Source organism: Homarus americanus, unplaced genomic scaffold (assembly GCF_018991925.1).
Source record: "Homarus americanus isolate GMGI-L3 unplaced genomic scaffold, GMGI_Hamer_2.0 scaffold49667, whole genome shotgun sequence".
Classification (NCBI taxonomy): Eukaryota; Metazoa; Arthropoda; class Malacostraca; order Decapoda; family Nephropidae; genus Homarus; species Homarus americanus.
This window is the reverse complement of record NW_024738608.1, coordinates 8,647,479-8,667,774: the sequence shown is the minus strand read 5'-3', so window position 1 is coordinate 8,667,774 and position 20,296 is coordinate 8,647,479. Positions and strand designations below refer to the sequence as shown.

The following is a 20,296-nucleotide window of genomic DNA, read 5'->3' as shown; positions in this document are numbered from 1 at the left end:
TTTATAATAAAAATTAAAATAATAATGATAATAATAAAAAGTCTGTAGTAATAATAATAATAATAATAATAATAATAATAATAATAAAGAACCATAAATAAAAAAATGAAAAAAAAGATCAAAAGTGAGAAACACTAAATGTACGTTGTGTTGTCAATAGTAGGAGAAATGATTTAGACCCTGCAATTGTGTGTAAATGAGGCAGAAAGTCAGATCAGCAACCTGGGACTTGGTCACAATTTTAGTGATGCCATATGGCAGCAGGGTCTACCATTAGACAACACATTATGCTTCCAATATCTTCCCAGGCGGTAGTACCTCCCTGTTTGGTAGCTGCCTACTACTGTACCTACTACATTCATGTCTTATATATACAGTATATATACAGGGGGTATATATATATATACTGTATATATATATATATATATATATATATATATATATATATATATATATATATATATATATATATATATATATATATATATATATATATATATATATATATATATATATATATATATATATATATATATATATATATATATATATATATATATATATATATATATATATATATATATATATATATATATATATATATATATATATATATATATATATATATATATATATATATATATATATATATATATATATATACAGTATATATATATATATATATGTGTGTGTGTGTGTGTAATGTTCGTCGGGGTATAGAAAGAATGATAAGAAATTTCAAATGACTATTTTTCTCATATATTTTTTTCTCTCAGTACATAATATTTGGCAACATACAGTGTGTAAATAGACTGCAAAATAAAATATTAGTTATTTGCTCACTCTCCTAGTACATAGCTTGGTGGGGGGGGGGGGGTAACTAATGTAGATAAATCGTATGATTTCAGCCTCTGAGATATTCTGGACGAACCAAGAAGAGCTCATTAAAATGATTTCTTGAGGGAACTTGTGACGATGGAACTCCCTAGGTAGAAGCCTCTTTTGGTGCCTGAGATGTCTTCGGTAACACGTATGATCTTGGTCGAAGAAATTACTTCTTTTCAATTAGTCGTGAAACTGCTTACTTGTTGAATGATAGACGGAGACCAGGGGTGAGTGTGAAGTGCCTATTGCTGTTTTGTGGCAAGACCTTGTTAGTACACATACACAGGGAGACCAGCAGGGGACAGGTTGGACTGTACTTCTAGCGATATCACTTGACGAGACTTAATATTCCTTGTTGAGGCCGGCGGACGAGACCAACGCGCTTGTGTGCAGACTTGTTACCATCTTTGGCGGACACGAATTAAAATCTTCATCATCATTAACATCAATATCACACTCAAATTCTATGTCCAACTCTCATGAGTGTTTCTCTCATGTTGCAAGTGGGAAAGAGCTCCACTTGTTCATTGAAGTGGATGTGTTTTTGTAAGCAGCAGTAGAGAGGGGTGTGGGAGACATCTTACTGGCTGGTGGTTGCTGAAGAGCTTCAGGTGTTGAGTGCATGAAGAGCCGGGAATCAGAGGTCGTGGGTCGCAGCAGGAAGGGATTGTTGTGTTGTGAAATGATGGATGTCAGAGGTTGTGAGGTTATTGGAGAGACAAGTTAAGAGTTGTGGGTTGTACAAGAGATTGATTAACTGGTGATGTGGGCTGTATGGTGATTTGGTCGGCGAGGGTTGTAGGTTGTCAGATAGATTGCCTATCAAGGGTCGTAGGTTGTTGGTTATCAGAGGTTGTAAGTATGACGGGGGTGTGGGTGGAAGGGATGAGTGTAAGACTAGTGGGTCAGTAGTCATAGAGCTCCTCCGTACGTTGAGCTCCGTGGTTCCCTCGCTTCCCAAACCTGCAACACAAGATCACTAGGTAAGACACTGTAGGATTAACACAACCTATGAACATAGATAGATAGATATTCAGAAAATTTTTTATGCAAGTTTACATTGAATTGAGAGTCTTTACAATAGGCCGGTCGAGACTGTGGTGTGGAAGGGATTGGCGACTTATGTATTGTCAGTCCTAAAACGAGTTACAGCCACCGAGCGGTGCTTATTACTGTTTAGAGACTAATCCGGTTAAAGGGTTTTCTTTTGTCATACTGTAATTCAAGATTTCTAGGTTGCAGTACACATAATTTTTTTGGTGTTATTTTTGTTAATTCCTATATGTAACATAGAACTTATTATAAATGTTCAACATGATTACCATTAACATCATGGTATGCCTGTAAGAGGCATAACATGTTATTAAATAATTGCCTGGGTCTTCCTCTTATGTTATTTTGAACCAAATGGATAACTTTTCTCAATGCACTCCAATTTTTTTATGATCCTTTTTGAGTTTAACATGAATTTAGTTTAGTTTAATATGGACTGTTCTGGCCATGAATTTTATCAGATATTGGTTTACCTTTAGATTAGCTCCCTCAGTTTATTTCACTTGATTAAATAACCTAATGCTACCTAGGGGGTTAGCTGGAGTACTTGGAGTTACTGAGGTTTGTTTTTGAGGGCAGCTCATATCCAATATCCCTGACCACACTATAGTATTTCCACGCTAAGCTGGCCCATAAGCCCCGTCCCTTGTCTATAGATACAAATTGCTGATTGGTTCCCCTGAGTGTTTCACCTCCCTGCGGATTGCGCGTATGCCTTGAAATAATTTGCCTTTTGATAATCCATATATTTAACATTATTTTAGAAACTAACATCTCTGCTTACCAATTATGAACACATTTAGTTTGAATTTTCTATGAGCCAATCAGCTATTAATATAGAAGAGGGGTGGGGCTTATGGGCCAGGTTAGTGTGGAAAGGGTATAACAGCTATACTACATCCAATGCACTATCAAATCTACATCTATCCACTACAGTGACTACACTATCCTCTATATGTACTACATTCAGTACACAATCATCTCTACTTCATCAACTACACTAAAATATACACTACATCCAATGTGTTAACTACTCTATCACTTTTAGGTGGGGGGCTAGCCCTGTTTGTGAAATTGCCCAGTTCATGAACTAGGCAATTTCATCATATCCATATATTTATTTACTCATACTATATTTAATTATCAATTCAGTTATTTTATTCACATATTCATTTATCAGTTACTCTGATCCATTTATTTATTTATTTGTTTAATCGAGATTCAAGTATATTTACCTAATTATCCTCTTTCATGATCTTTTTTATTTATATACAGGTGTATTAGGTAGGTCTGAGATCTGTAAATAGGTTGATAGATAGATAGATATATAAATATATACAGTATTCAGTAAAATTGACATACAAGATTACATTGATTCATCATGTACAGTACATAGACCATGTAGCTACCTTGGTCTCCCGGCGATGGCGTAGTAAGCGTTAAGAGCATCCAGGTATTGTCGCAGCTCCACGGGTGACTTGAACATGCTGGGCCTGTTAGGGTACTGCACTTCTGCTGATCCTAGGATACCCGCCATGGCCGCCTCGTGGATGGCCTGCAGTGTGTCAGCCGCCGAGTTGTCGGGTCTAGCAGCTGAGGCCATCCCAGCCACCAGAGCTGCCACCATGACCGCCGCCACTGCCCCTACCATAACAGCACCTCGCATAGCCTGTAAACACACACTAGTGCTGAATGCTTCTACTACACCTGGTAGTATGATGTACATTATATACACTTTGTACACTTAATTATGCAAACAAATGCTCTTATACACACATTAACACTTGCATACACATATTGTACATACAATCGTATGTAATAATATTAATAATAATGGTTTCCCCTCGTGTAATGAGGATGGCCAGCCCTAGGGCCACCCAGGCGTGAATTTGTTTGAGGTGTAGAAGCTGTTGCCAACACAACAACCACACCTTAAGTTAACGAGTTGCATGACCCAGTGTCAAGAATAATCCGAGAAGACCGGACAACTCGCCAACTGCACTGGCTAACCATTACCTCGGAATATAATCCGCAAACCGATTAACATCCAGGTTTCCAATTACTGCTGGGTAGATAGAGGCAAATGACATAAAGAAACACACACCCACACACACAAACACATTAACACACACACACACTCATGTACAGTATAAATAAATACAGTACAGTACCAACCAATACACAAGTTGTAACAGAGAAGACTCCCTGTAGACTCAGTGCAATTTAGGCCTTATCTAAGTATTCGTCATTGTGTAGTAGTAAAGGTGTAAGTGGGTGAGTATATGGGTAAAAGTATGAGTGTAGTAGTATAAGTGTAAGGGTAGTAGTATAAGTGGGTGAGTATATGGGTAAAAGTATGAGTGTAGTAGTATAAGTGTAAGGGTAGTAGTATAAGTGGGTGAGTATATGGGTAAAAGTATGAGTGTAGTAGTATAAGTGTAAGGGTAGTAGTATAAGTGGGTGAGTATATGGGTAAAAGTATGAGTGTAGTAGTATAAGTGTAAGGGTAGTAGTATAAGTGGGTGAGTATATGGGTAAAAGTATGAGTGTAGTAGTATAAGTGTAAGGGTAGTAGTATAAGTGGGTAGAAAGTAGTAGTATAAGTGTAAGGGTAGTAGTATAAGTGGTGTAGTAGTATAAGTGTAAAAGTAGTAGTGTAGTAGTATAAGAGTATATGGGTAGTATATGGGTAAAAGTATGAGTGTAGTAGTATAAGTGTAAGGGTAGTAGTATAAGTGGGTGAGTATATGGGTAAAAGTATGAGTGTAGTAGTATAAGTGTAAGGGTAGTAGTATAAGTGGGTGAGTATATGGGTAAAAGTATGAGTGTAGTAGTATAAGTGTAAGGGTAGTAGTATAAGTGGGCCAGTAGAAGTATAAGTGTAAAAGTATGTGTTGTGAGTATAAGTATAAGTGGGTGAGTTTAAGTGTAGTAGTTTAAGTATAAGTGTAGTAGTATTACTGTTGCAGTATAAGTGTAATAGTATTAGTGTAGAAGTATAATTGCAGAAGTATAAGTAGAGTATAAGTGTAAAAGTATAAATGTAGAGTATAAGTGTACTAGTATTAGTGTTGAAGTATAAGTGGATGAGTATGAGTTTAGTAGTATAATTGTATAAGTATAAGTGGGTGAGCATGAGTAGTAGTATAAGTGTAATGGTATTAATGTAGAAATATAAGTGGATGAATATTGTATAAGTATAAGTGTATAAGTGAAGTGGGTGAATATAAGTAGTAGTATAAGTGTAGAAGAAGTATAGAGTATAAGTGTAGTAGTATTAGTGTAAAAGTATTATTGGGTGAGAATAAGTGAATATAAGTGTAGAGTATAAGTGTAATAGTATAAGTGGGTGAGTATGAGTGTAGTAGTATAAATGGGCGAATATAAGTGTGGTATTATAAGTAGGTGAGTATACTGTAAGTGTACTAGTACAGTATAAGTGGCAATATAGGTATTAGTAGTATAAGTGCCAGTGTGGTGTGGTAATATAAGTGGCAGTATAAGTGAGTCATAAGTGTCAGTAAAAGTGGCGTGTTTAATATACTTACTCGAGAGGAAAAGTGAATTTGGGTATCATTAAGAACCATGAGAGAAAATTCCTGCAAGTTCTTGTATTGAAAATTTCCGTGGTGTGTGTGTGTGTGTGTGTATTTATGTCTGCCGCTGTCTGTGTATCTGTCTGTCTACCTGTATGTCTGCCTGCTTGTCTCTCTCTCCCCACCTGCACAACACAGAACAGTGTACGTACACCACCCCTTCCCCTCACTGCAGTAATCTGAAGCCATTTGATACAACACCTACCCACACGAAGGACTGTCCCTACCCTCCAGTTACCTGTCACCACTCCTTGTCTCTCTGTCAGTGTAATTTTACGGGTAGATGTGATTGGTTGTGTGTGTGTGTGTGTGTGTGTTGTGCTTTTTGAAAGTTAAGACCAGTGGGATTTTGTCCAGGAGATCTTCTTAGAATTCCGTCCTATTGGATTTTGTCCAATGTCATTTTTTTTATCACCAGTGTGCATCCCGACCGTCTCTCTTCCCTGACAACACTCCAACCCCAACGCTGCCCAGTACAATAACAAGAAAATTAATATCGTGTAACATCAGGAATTTATATTACACTATACTTTTACTATGTTATGTTTTATTCTTACTGTATATTGTATTATATTACATTGGTTTCTTGGCGGAGAAAAAGTCGTAACTATACTAGTATGTGTCATGTGTATACAGGTACCGTACACCTATAAATTTCATATATGTCAACAAGATACGTCTGGCTCCCCTTTATGATATTCTAACAAACAAGATCAATTATTTGCATATTTTGTTGCGATAAAAGGAACATTCTTCACTGACTCATAATGTTATGTTAACTCCTTACTAGGTTTATCTGCTTAAAAAGAAGATATGAGGATCATACAGGTCTTAAATTTCGTCCGTTCAGCCGTAAACAATATCGTCTTGAAAGGTTCAGTCGACTACTTGGCAACTTTATATTCTTCACCTCCTAGGAATGATGCGACTCTTGAGGAATGTTCGAAAAGAAAAATTATCGGATCACCTGAAAATTAGCCTCCAGCTTTTTTCCATATGATGATTAAGCACCCTAACGGTACCTGAGGGGCTTAGGTTAGGTTAGTGTTAAGGTGGTTAAATTTAAGGTGAAATAATCTGAGATGCTAATCTAAATCGTTTAGCTAAAGATGATATAGAAATCGAGCTTGTACTGGTAAATTGTCGTTGTTCGTATATTGTTTGCAATATAACGTTGGATGAACATACCTGTAGTTTCTACACCCAGAACATTGTATGGTGTGTGGGACGGTTACCTGCTGTCATCACTCCCTCACTCTCAGTAGAGTATTCTATCTTTCACCGTCGACACAAACATCTCTAGAGAATTTGTCGCAAGGATTTTTACTGTGACTCAGAGAATGTCATCTTTGAGAACAATATTTCCAGAAACTCTCAATTATGCTCTGTTATTGTTTAGTGTTTTCCAGGCAGTCTAACTCTACAAGGTATCCAAACAGCAGGTTGAGTGTACCCACAGTTTTTGGATTCCGTTAGTATGCCACTGAGATGTTTTAATCACCTGGAGATTAAATACTTCAACATATTTCACCTGATGCTTAACCACCCTAACGCTACTTGGGGAGGGGGGGGGGTTCGATTCGGTTGGATTAGATTAGCGTTAGGGTGTTTAATCATTTAGATAAAATAAGCTAGAGTATCTAATTTTCAGGTGATCTGATTTTTTTTTCAAATCTTTTCCACATACAGTAGCTCATAGTGACCGATCCAGAGCGTCATACGCTATACTAACATACCCTGTTACTCCTTTTCTAACTGCTGTAACAGATGTGCTCTTCTATGGGCTTTTCCTTACACAACGCCGCCCCAGGATTTATCTGATGTACACTGTCGTTTCACTCAACTAGCCATCACTCAACCGTCCTACGTCTACCCCCATAAAATAGTGGACACTGTGTGGTTCCTCAGTCTTCCATAGCCTGAACCCATCGCCTTGGCTACAGTCCCTCCCATCTTTCCACCTCCTTGGTCTTATTCTCCCTCTCCTACCATCATCCACGTCTCAATCATGCTCTTTTTGTTTTTACTAATCTTTCGTTCACTATTCCCCATTATGTTCATATCACAGCTGTCTTGTAGTTTCTTTCAGATATCTGTACAGTCTCACTCTAAAATCTCAACCATAGTCAGGCTGGTGACATTGTACTGGTCACACCAACCTATCTGAACACTTACCCATCACTACCATCCACTGCCCTCCACCCTCACACCCCCCACCACCACCACCTAGCACCACTAGCTCTACCAACGTTACCTCCTCCAACACCTCTACCGCCACCACCATCATCATCACCACTGCTACCACCACCGCCTTCATTACCACCACCATTACCACTAACACCACCAACTGCTACCATCAACACTACCACTACTTCCTCCACCACTACCACCACTTTGACCAACACCTCTACCACCGCCATGGCCACTACCACTACCACCACTGTCACCAACACATCTATCATCTACCACTACCACCACCACCATCACCTCAACCACTACTAACACCACCACCGCCTTGCTGTCGTGGCCATAACTCTGGGTAAGAGCAAGAGGCCCATAACTTGTGGCGGGAGAGACAAAGGGTCGTGATGCCTCCTCCTTCGTCTTCATCTCACCCTAGTGTTTACCTAGACCAATGATGATGGAGGGGGAGGAGGGGGGGTGTGTGTTAAGGCGGGACTCGTACAAGAAAGGAGCGGGAGGAGGACTGTGTGCATGAGACGTGGAAGAGATGGCGTTCATGGTAGTAAGGGAAGAAAATAAATGATAATAAATGTTTTAAAATATTTCCTTGAGATAAATGTACAGTATATAACAGGTGCCACTAAGAGGGCTCAGGCTCTCACATGGTTTAGCTATGTCAATGTTATTATTGTCCACTCTGAATGTGTGTTTTTCTGGCTAATTAAACTATTTCAATGTCAGGGGGTGGAAGACTGTGTGTATGGGGGTGGGGAGGAGGGAAGGACTGTGTGTATGAGAGTGAGGGAGGAGGGAAGAACTGTGTGTGGGGGAGGAGGGAAGGGCTGCGTGTATAGGGGTGAGGGAGGATAGGACTATGTGTATGGGGGTATGGGAGGAGGTAAGGACTGTGTGTATCAGGGGTGGGGGAGGAGTGCATGACTGTGTATGGGGGTGGGGGAAGTGATTTTTCATCAATTATAGAAACGATAATTTACTGTACTTTATCCTCTTTGCCAAAAGTCAGTTTATTAGCTGGTCATGCGGTCGGTTAGTTCTAGTACACTGTTGGTAAGTACTGGGTATGTACGGGATTGTTACACACTGTTGATAAGTTCGGGGTCTTGAATGCACTGTACTTAGACATGTGCCAGTGTGGATACACAGTACTCTTTACTGACCCTTCTGCATACGGGGAAACAGAGTGGTCGGCACTGCTATCAACTACTTTCACTTCTCCATTTTTATTTTATTTTTTATTTATTTATTTTAATTTTTTTTGCGGGAAAGAGCCCACCCGGGCACAGGTCATCAACCCACAATGGGGCCTAGAAGGGGGGGGGGGGTGAAATAAGAGTAAAGATAAATAAAAAATATAAAATAAAAATATCATATTAATCTACACCACGAAGATGCCGGAAAACCAGATAAAGTGAGACAAACTGTAAGAGCATGGAAATGCAGAAGAAGGCAGAGCATTTCACAGTTTGGCTGTGTGAAGAAAGAAGAATGCACTATAACGGGTTATTCTCGTGTGACCGACAGCCACTGAGAAACTGTGGGCACCGCGGGCAAGACTAGTGTTACGAGCCCATTGCCTTGCCGGCGGTACACAGGATGCCAAATCCACCGAACATTGCCTGTTAAAGTACTTATAAAAGAGAGAGAGTGAAGCAACATTGCGGCGAAGAGAAAAGGAAGAAAGATTGTAAAGTTACGTACCCCTTTGCTGCTGGGTGGACTAGGAGTGTTCCAGGATCGAATCAACGAACCTAAGGACAGGAGGCGAAGGCTGTCTCCGCACCCAAGTAATGCCTGTGTCACCTATATAACTAGTCTTAAAATATGTGTGTGCCTTCAGGAGAGGGAAGGGGTTGGATGGGGATGGCGGGGTGCCCAGGGGAGGGGTGACGTGCTGAGGGTTAAATGGGGGTATGGTATGGGGGATACTATGTGCTGGGGGTGGAGGAAGGAGTGCCGAGCTCCATAAATCCAGCAGTAAATATTGAACTCATTATCCCCAGTGCGGGGGTGACGTGAGAGGTTCGTGGGGCGATGCTAGTGATGGTGGGGTCTGGAGTGATGGTGGGGGTTGTGGGGTGATGTTTAAAGTCGTGGGGGTGATGTTGGAGGTTGTGGGGCGATGTTGGAGGTCGTGGGGTGATATTGGAGGTCGTGAGGTGATGTTTGGAGTCGTGGGGGTAATGTTGGAGGTCGTGGGGTGATGTTGGAGGTCCTTAGGTGATATTTGGAGTCGTGGGGTGAAGTTGGAAGTCGTGGGATGATGTTGGAACCATAGATATCAACAGATCCCCACAGACATCAATAGACACTTTCTTACCGACCCAGGGGGCACTTGAACAAGCCGAGGGAATTCCAGGTGAGGATGATAGTGATGAAAAATATGGTGATAATGTTGAGGGCGTGTGTTAGGTTTCCGCGAGGTTCCTTCGTCCACTTAGGCGTGAGCTGACTAGTTAGTGTAATTGAGTGGAAGTGACGACCTGCCACCTGCCACATACATTGAGAAGGGGGGAGTGAGGGTAGGAGGGGATGAGGAAGAAGATGGGGGGGGGGAGAAGCGGAGTGGGTGTCTCTCATCAGGTACAAAGAGGAGAGAGGGGGGAAGGGTGGCAGTTAATTGTGGCGTCTCGTTTTAATCCCATTCTTTCAATATGTTATGTTTTTTTTTTCTCACTGCCTTAAATAGTTTATTCAGGCTAGTGAAAGCTACCTGTGAATTACCGACCGAGAGGAAGCTTAGCGTTGCCAGGTGTAAGATTGCTTATACATAAATACAGGTGTTCTCAGTGTTGACTACATAATTAATGAGGTTTATACATGTTATCATTATAGCTATAGGTAAAAATAATATTCACCGACTAGTACAATATTTTGTTCTTGAAGTTGTCAGCCTTATTCTGGTGCTTTTGTCTGACACTGCCCCAGTCCCTCAGTGTGTGTGTAACGATATTATATGCCAAGCTCTCACATGGAAACCCCTCGGCGGGAGGACAGAAAAAGAGATATAAGGACCACTCTAAAACTCTACTTAAGTGCTGTAATATACAACCAAATTCACTAGAGCAACTAGCCTTAGACCGTTCCTTATGGCGCTCAACATGCCATAGAGGAGCGGAAACACTTGAGACCTCACTGAACCAAAAGAGAGCTACTAAACGAGCCCAACGACATCAGAGGGCTCAAGGCATAATTCCTCTTAATGAACAACATCCCCGTCACCTATGCAACAAGATCTGCGCCTCCAGGATTGGACTCCAAGGTCATCTACGGTGGCATCAGAGGAATAACACATAACTCATCAATCATCTCATCTGGAGCAACGTCGTCATAGACTTGGGTGGACTGCCATAAGCAAGTGTAACGATATGTGGGAGGCAAACGCTCCCAGGCAGCTTTGGTAACCCTTGATCTTTCTTTGTATCTCCTCTCACCTTTTTTTTTATCACCCCCTATCATAAGGAAAAACGGTCTATAGGATGTTGAACAAAAAAGTCAATAGATAATTATCGTTTGTTCACCACATATAACACATACCAGTAAGTTATATAAAACCCGCACAACAGCCTCGCTCTACCGGTATCAGATTTATTCTTTTTTTTTGTAAATTTTACAGTTAACGAAATCCTGTTTACACTCCGGCTATTGTATTAATTAATACACGCAATTTGGCTTTGTAAAAACTATAAAAAACGTCTTTTTATGGAAGTGTTTTAATGAATGCATACACTTTTGTTATTTAAGGAGGCCCACACTCAGGGCAGAAAATACGACTGAAAGGAATAGTTACTTTGGTTTTGTATGAACTTTGTGTTAGAGATGATTATGTTAAGTGGACTGATGCCTTGACTGTGTTCATAACGTGGCTAATTAGCTTTCAGGTACATACAGTATCTAACTACTATATAGTCAGATTCAGGTACCGCTTTCATATTCCTGTCCATATATGGGAATTAATATATTACAGTATGCCTGGCAAGGAGTACCTGGAGGTATACTGTAACAGGTACTTACTGGAGAAATACTGTGTCAGGTACTAACTGGAGGTATACTGCGACAGGTACTAACTGGAGGTATACTGTAACAGGTAGTAACTGGAGGTATATTATTCATGTACAGAAACCTAACCTAACCTCCGTTAACTCGTTGTGGCTGTGTAGTAATTATTGATATTTGCTTTACTATAACCAGTGATATAGATGGCTGATGAATTCGCAACAGATGTATAATAGTTGGTGCAACAAGTACGTCTTCTAGGTAAATAATGTGGCCAATGATCCAGTATAATTGAAGCCTTTATGACATCTATAATTTGCTGTTTCTATAATTACGCAATAGTTGCAGTATAATTATGGTTATAACTACATAATCAAGGATAATAATCCAGCTATATCTGTACTAATAATTACTTTAGAATGACTAAACACCCGGAGAATAATCGGTTAACAATCCCATTAAAATTATCGATAATACATGTAAGGGAAGTGTCACGTAAGATAATAATCTTTTAATGAGGTTGTCTGGATAATGTTAGTGTGTGAAAATGATCAATATTGGAACCTGATCTGTGTTGACAGTGAGGGTGTGGGTGGCTGGCAGGCAGGGTGTGAGGGTAGGAGGATGTGAGTGTGTAGAAGGGTGTGTGGGTGTGTAGGAGGGCGTGAGGGTGTATAAGAGGGTTTGGTTTTGACAATAAGGAACATTAACGCAATGAGACATATTGTGGTGTTTGCTCGTCAAGATACACATAAATACTCTTTCTGTCTCTCTTTTCACACACACACACAACGATACATAATTATATTCATCCCTGGGAAAGTTTTATGGAGTTAAAGTGTCAGATTTAATGAGTAACGAGGTAGTTAGTGTCGTAATGAGGTTGTTTGGGAGGTGCAGGACAACTAGTGACTCTGTGGTGTCTGTGTACCAGTGTTGAATAAATGTGTTGTCATCGTTATCCTCGCCGTCACTGTATGAGTTTGAACACCATCATCCATGCTCACTTGTGCAATGTAAAGTTGGGCGATATAAAGGAAAGTCGATCAAAATTAAGTGAAGTCGGGCAATATGGAGAAAAGTCGGATAATATGAAGGAAAAGTCGGTCAATGTGAAGTAAAGTGGCATTATGAAGGCAAGTCGGGCAAAAGTAAGTTAAGTCGGGCATTATGAAGAAAGGTCGGGCAATATAAAGTAAAGTAGGATAAAGTGAAAGAAAGTTGGACAATATGTATTAAAATCGGATAATATGAAGTCGGTTAATATGAAGTAAAGTTGAGCAATGTTAAATAAAATCTGATGATGTAAATTAGTATAATAACAAGTGATCGTGGCCCTTCGTGCCAGGTTCGCTATATAGTTCGACAAAACAGTAATGGAGGGAATATATGGAGAAGTGCCCTCGCGCCGGGATTTAACAGTTTACCAAGGCGTGAAAGTTTGAAAGCTCTTGCTTGGCTAGCGCACTACCGCCATCAGGCTGACAGCGTACAGCGACATCGTTTTCCAGGGTAAATAAAATGGTTAATTAATGCCTTCCTAAGGAAACCATCGACGTGGGACCAGGTTTGTTCCATTCTACGAATTTTTTGCTAATTTTCCACCAAGTTTGATAAAAAAACGATTGTGCCGTTTCGGCTGCCCAGAACAGACACACACAGACACACGGCTATTCCTATAGTATATTAGAGATAGTATATTAAATAAGTAAAGTCGGACAATATGAAGTCAGTTAATATGAAGTTAAGTTGGAGAATGAAATAAAGTCTGTTCCGGTTTTCCTCTATAGTCTCCTCCTTCAGTCGTTTGTTTTATTAAGGTACTATTGCAATATATTCAGTATTGTTTTTAGTTATCTGTCAAAGGAACAAAGGTTTGAGACAGGTGTTTATCCTGGAATTTGAAACATCCAAAATTAAAACAATACAAACGACAATAAACCTCAGAACATAAATTTAATAGTTAAAACATCAAAACTTAGAACATTAAAACAACATTGTCAATAAATCACTTGTGTCGAAGATTTTTTTAAAAGCAGTTAAAATTCCCTCAAAGCCTAAAAAACGATTCAGGTAAAGTTTAGCGCTGTAGCCCCATATAAACAATTCCTTCATCAATAACCGTTAAAATATAACTACAGAATTCCAGGAGTTGTAGGTATTGTTTTGTGTTTTTTGGTTCCTCTCTAGATTATTAAATATTTGAACTTCAAACGATACTAACTAAAAAATAATAAAAAAATACCGTCAAACTGGAATCCTCACGCCGGGTGAAGTACGGATCAACATTTTAATTGGCAAATTCTTTGAGTAACTTTTTGACTATGTTAACATTTTCGTTTTAATTTTAAATACGTGTTTATAACTAGCCTCCGAAGATGGAACTATCCAGAAAAAAATGCCTCAGCCAAAAGTAAAGGCTATGACATAATTCTCGTAACAAACTTACACTCAGGAGCCCTTAACTACTTGCCAACAGTGAATGACAACGACTGCATGAGTCATGATTAGTAAACTGACTAGAGAGGAAGAGGATACAGCTATTTCCGGGACATCAAGTGGAGGGGGAGGCAGTTGTGGTATTGTTGTGACGCCGGAGAGTTCTACCATTCCTACAGCACAAGGTAACACAAAGAGATGAATCTGTTGATCATAATGTTGACGACTAGTGATATGAATAGTCAAGTATACGAGCTTAATTTAAAGACCTATTACCTGTTGATGTGCTGTACACCACAGTTTCTCTTGCATTTTAGTATGATAATGCAGACTTTTCTTTGAAAGCGTAATTGATACTTGCAGACTAACAAGATATTTACAAGGCTAATCACTATTCCAGATGTTAAAGTATTACAACTTTTCATCCTTAGCTCATTACTTTTAATTCTAATTGGTATGCTTTTATATTGTGAGTTATAAATGCCAGAGGTACTGAATATCATCCCCTAAAATTATTTTTAGCTGTTTATCGAGCCATGAAAAAATAAACAGATTGTACTCACGTATTAACTGTTTTGGAGTCAATAAAAGTTTACACGCAATTTATTTTATATTTATTTTTGACGTATTTTAATAATAACAATATTTACAGATGAAAACAATATTTGATAGAAAATGTTGGCGTAGCGACAATCGTGGGATGTTTTATTATTGACGGGACACAACTGCCTGACGCTCATATCAAAACCCAAATTTCAACCTTACTCCAGAGTAATTAAGGGCGAATATTGTACTCTTATATCGTAGCAACTTTAGCTAGAACAGATTGAGTGTTTGTTTATGTATCAGTACCGGCGTGTGTGTGTGTGTGTGTGTGCTGAGGTACAGTATGTGTGTGTGTGAAGGGGGGGGATATTTGCTGTGTGAATATGGGTGACCGGTAAAAAAAAAATAAGAAAAGGTAAAACAAAATTAGATTAGGTTAAACTAGGTTAAGTTAGGCTAGGATGTGTAGGATTGGTTAGGTTAGGATAGGTTACGTTAAGACAGGTTAAGTTAGGAGACTTTTCCGCAGTGATTTTTTTAACCTAGCTTCACACATACGAGACTTCACGTCCCACTGACTGAATGTATGCGTTATTTTGACTCGAACGAAATTGGGATCTTGCATTGATCGTAATGACATGCCACATACTGTATTATAGCGTTTATCACTTGTAAACATAATTGAATGGTATTGGAAAGGCTAGTTTTTTTATTGTCATGCCTTAGTATATCTTATCTTCAAAGAGACTATTGTTTATGTTACGTGTGATAAAGCAAAAGCGTGTGCAAATTTGAAAAAAAAATATTTGTGCCTTTAACAACCGGTCCATTCTCCCTCCTTTTCAATGATCGCCTGCACTCTTACAGGCATGTTGGCAACCCCATGAAAGGCTGAAAACTAAACTTTAAGGGTACAAGATTCGGGGAAATGTCCTGGCGTGGGTAGAGGACTTTCTACATGACCACAAGCAGTGTGTGGTGGTTAATGGCACGAAATCATCAACAATATCCGTAACAAGCGGGGTACCACAGGGCAGTGTATTGAGCCCGCTGCTGTTTGTTTGTTTCATAAATGACATGCCTGAAGCTGCAAATTCCTCCATACAAATTTTTGCGGGCGACGCCAAGTTATTTCGGCAAATTAAGAACCAAGCGGACTGTGAAGAGCTGCAGAAGGATCTCAGTGAGCTTCAAGAACGGTCGAAGAAATGGCTGCTGAGATTCAATGTCACGAAGTGTAAGAGGCTGCACCTGGGACGTACCAACGGTAAGGAGGCGTATCATATGTCCCAACGGAACGAAGAGACTGCATTAAATGAAACGGAATGTGAAAAGGACCTAGGTGTGTACGTTGACAATGAACTGAAGTTTTCGGGCCATTGCGAGAAGAAGGTAAACCAGGCAACTAAGTTATTAGGTCATATAAGAAGGTCGTTCAGATATCTAGATGGTCCGTCCCACGGAACGATATTTAAGAGTGAAGTGCTTCTCCGCCTGGAGTATTGTCATCCCGTCTGGTCCCCGAGATATGCTAGGGACTGTCAGCTGATTGAAAATGTCCAAAGGAGGGCCACCAGATTGGTGCCTGCACTGCGGCACCTCAGCTACCCGGAGAGATTGGAGCGCCTGAACTTGCCTAGCTTGTACTACAGACGGGCAGGGGGAGATCTGATTGAGGTGTACAAGCGTCTCAGAGGGCACTACTCAGTCAAGTGTCCTTACCTGGAGCTGGCGGACGCTCGCTCCACAAGGGGACACAACTCAAGGTTAAAGAAGCCACAAGTCCGGATAACTGTGAGGGGTAACTTTTTCGGAGTGAGAGTTGCGAACTCTTGGAACAATCTGCCAGAGAGTGGTGACGGCACCGAGTGTGAGGTCTTTTAAGACCAGACCTGATCAACACTGGAGCAGGATCAAATACATTCAGGAGCCAGTGCATGCCCAGTACTTGCCAACAGTGCGTAACAGAGACGTAACCGATCGCCCAAGCGGCTAACGAGCCGATCAGTGGTGAAGAGGATAAAAGTAAATGTAATATGCCGCCGGACGAGGCGTGAGGTTTGGCCTGGAAAGACTCTAACACCGAGTGGGTGTGATTCCTCAGTTCATGGGCAGGCACCCAGGTGTTAACCAAAGAGGCCCATATATTGTCAATGGGAATGCAGTCTGCACTCGAAGTTTGCAGCACTGAACATCACGGTTCAGGGTGGAAAATTAATTTAAGTTTAAATAAATTAAAAAATTTCAATGTTTTATAATAGGAAGAGTGCTCAGTATGTGTCCTTATTAACAATACGTTTTCACACGAGAGACTTTTCAAAGTAAACTTGTTATACACACCATTGCCTTGGCTAGGAGTAAAGTCAGCGATAGATGTTATTTTTTGGCGCTGTAAATCATTGGTACAATAAACTCATAAATGTTACCCGTCTTATGACTAAAAAAATCATAACCATAAAAAGAAAGAAAACAAAACAAAACAGATATCAAGGTTTTAAGAAAAGATCATTGAATGAATTCTCTCTCTCTCTCCCTCTCCCTCTCCTCCCTCGCCAAATTATGCTATATATAGCAGCCTACCTCACGACTTTTTCGTAACCTTCCATTAACTTGTTTTTTGCTCTTTCGAAAATTAGCGCTGTCCAGTAATGTGTGTTCCTTTGAGGGTAATTAGCTAAATAGGCACCAGTCCTGATAGGCTCCATTCCTAATAGAACCTATTCCGTCCTAAAAGACTTCAGTCCTAGTAGGCCCCATTCTTGATAGCCCCAGTCCTAATAGAACCTTCTCCATTCATAGAGCCTCAGTTCTAATAGACTCCAATCCTAATAGGTCCTATAGTCAGGGTAGGCCTCTAAGCCCTAATAGAGCCTAGTGGCTCTAGTGTCTAGTCCGTCTTAATTTTAGAAAACGTATAGTGTGAACGTGTACAGTATATACAGTACAGTACACAGAGAACGTTTTCGAAAATCTCATATTTTATGCCGTCTGATAATTTTAAATAGGAAGCACCGCCTGGGCCAGTATATAAAAGATATCCTTCACATTTTTCTGTGTTCTAAACCAGTTATAGACGGCTACATCGAATCCCACTCCAGCCTGATTCAAATACATTGTTTTTTTTTCCAGAAATGTATTGAAAACTGCAATAAAAAAGCGATAGACGACTCTGATAAACTAAATTTTTACCTGGAAATTTTAAAAATGTATTGTGGCTAGGATAGGATAGGTTTAGATTAGATTAGAACCGTTAGAGTTTCTTAGGTTATGTTGGTTTAGGTTGAAAAGTAAAAGTGGGTTCCATAGGCATGACTGCTCGTTAGGTCAGAATCCATCTAAATTTGTAGATAATACGTACTGACAATTTAGCGTAAAAAATTGCTTCGAAATTGCCCCCAGACTATACCGTACGTAGCCGGATGCACTACATGTGTCGTCTCCAAGGCCTTGGTGGCGATTTTTATTGACACATTGATGACTAACCAATTAACCGATTACGTAGTAACTGGTGTAATTATCCTCGTAATTGAAGCTATATGAACACACTGATTGACTTAAGATAAAACACAAAAATTAACCCCCCAAAATGACAACAAAATTACACTGAGACTCTACCTTAACTTGATACATTTATTTAATATTAATCAAGAGAAAAGAAAATAAGGTAATTAATATATTGGGAAATATGGTATTAACTTTGTATACTTAGCTGATCGTAAAGTGAATACCAAGCCCGGTTAGGTACTAAACCTAAATTTCTCACAAGAAGTTTTACACCAATTTTTGGTATCAGGAAGCTACACAAATGTATTGTGTTAATTATCGCACAAGCAACCGGTAATTTGGGATCTTTAGCGGTATGTCTTAACACCTTACTCTAGTCTTTCACTGTGTGCTGAGGTGCCAGACAGGACTTAAGTGGCAGAGAGTCAGAGGATCTCCGCGTACTGACTGTCTAAAGGCGCTAATTTTTAACATTCAATCTAAAAATGAGAATTCAGTAAGACATCTAATTTCTTATAGGTCATGTTTGTCATATTTACTGAGATATATAATATCACGATTCTGGTGTCTTACAATATTTCATTTATGCACCAAAAATCTTTTGATATTCGAGGTAAATAAATATCCAGGGCAATACCACATTTAGTGTAAGAACCATCTCTACAATATTCGTCGTTCTAATAATAATAATAACGCTACACCAATTTGGTCACATTATATAAATTAAGGAGTAAAAATTCTGACTCAATTTTATATAAAATAACACTTATCTCGTGTACTCCAATGTATGTTAAGTGACTAACCTAGTGTATATTATGTATCACTCACCTAGTGTATATTATGTATCACTCACCTAGTGTATATTATGTATCACTCACCTAGTGTATATTATGTATCACTCACCTAGTGTATATTATGTATCACTCACCTAGTGTATATTATGTATCACTCACCTAGTGTATATTATGTATCACTCACCTAGTGTATATTATGTATCACTCACCGAGTGTATATTATGTATCACTCACCTAGTGTATATTATGTATCACTCACCGAGTGTATATTATGTATCACTCACCTAGTGTATATTATGTATCACTCACCGAGTGTATATTATGTATCACTCACCTAGTGTATATTATGTATCACTCACCTAGTGTACAGTATATTATGTATCACTCACCTAGTGTATATCAAGTAACACACACGTAGACCCCACGTAATGGTATACCTGTCACAGACACCCATTTAACAATACCTCAACTCCCTAAGAGAGAGAGAGAGAGAGAGAGAGACACTCACCTGTGTTTGTGTGTGTAAATGCAGGTCTGCTCGGGCCAGAGACGCGGCGAGAGTGGCTGTCTCCCACAGATGTTGCTCTTTATATAGCCTGACCTACTCCCATACCTCCCTTCCTCCCTCCCTCTCGTTCGTCTGCGCAAAGGTAACTGCGCCTTAATTTCGCCCACTTAACATTAGCTAGTGAACACGTATTTATCCTTTTTAGATAGTTGATGAATGTAGGTGTAGAGGTTAGTATCAAAATAAGAGCGTTGTTCAAGCAGGTCAACTACTGTAGGTGGATATACCTTTGGATAGCTCAGATTGTTAGGTGTGAAAATATATCTTTTCTAAATTTTACTGTATCGTTGACACTTTCTTTTTGGTTTTTGACTGGTATTATATGTAAAATAGGTGATGTATATTGTTATTATTATTATTATTATTATTATTATTATTGGTAGTAGTAGTAGTAGTAGTAGTAGTAGTAGTAGTAGTAGTAGTAGTAGTAGTAGTAGTAGAAGTAGGATTTTTGATCCCATGGCCGCATGTCACCGTAACCTAGCTCTCGAGGCTGCACATAGGAGGAACGAGAACGACAAGAGAAGGGCATATGGAGAGAGAATTCAAAACGTTGATCAAGGCAGCTTCACTCCTCTAGTGTTCACAACCTCTGGTGGGATGGGCCCAAGTGCAAGATGTTTCTACGCCAGACTCGCGGAGTTGATCTCCGAACAGAAGCAGCAGCCCAGAAGTTATGTTACAGCCTGGATGAGATGTCGACTGTCTTTCTC

At 39.5% G+C, this 20,296-nt stretch overlaps 1 protein-coding gene across 1 annotated transcript; it reads right to left on the bottom strand.

Moving 5' to 3' along the window:
- Window positions 1-745: 745 nt before the first annotated feature.
- On the bottom strand, window positions 746-19,572 carry LOC121874252. Its single transcript, XM_042378344.1, has 3 exons — window positions 19,524-19,572; window positions 3,348-3,607; window positions 746-1,848 (listed from the first exon to the last, which is right to left on the bottom strand). Exons 2-3 carry the CDS (start codon window positions 3,602-3,604, stop codon window positions 1,791-1,793), a joined length of 315 nt encoding a protein of 104 aa, XP_042234278.1. The 5' UTR covers window positions 3,605-3,607; window positions 19,524-19,572; the 3' UTR covers window positions 746-1,790.
- Window positions 19,573-20,296: the final 724 nt, after the last annotated feature.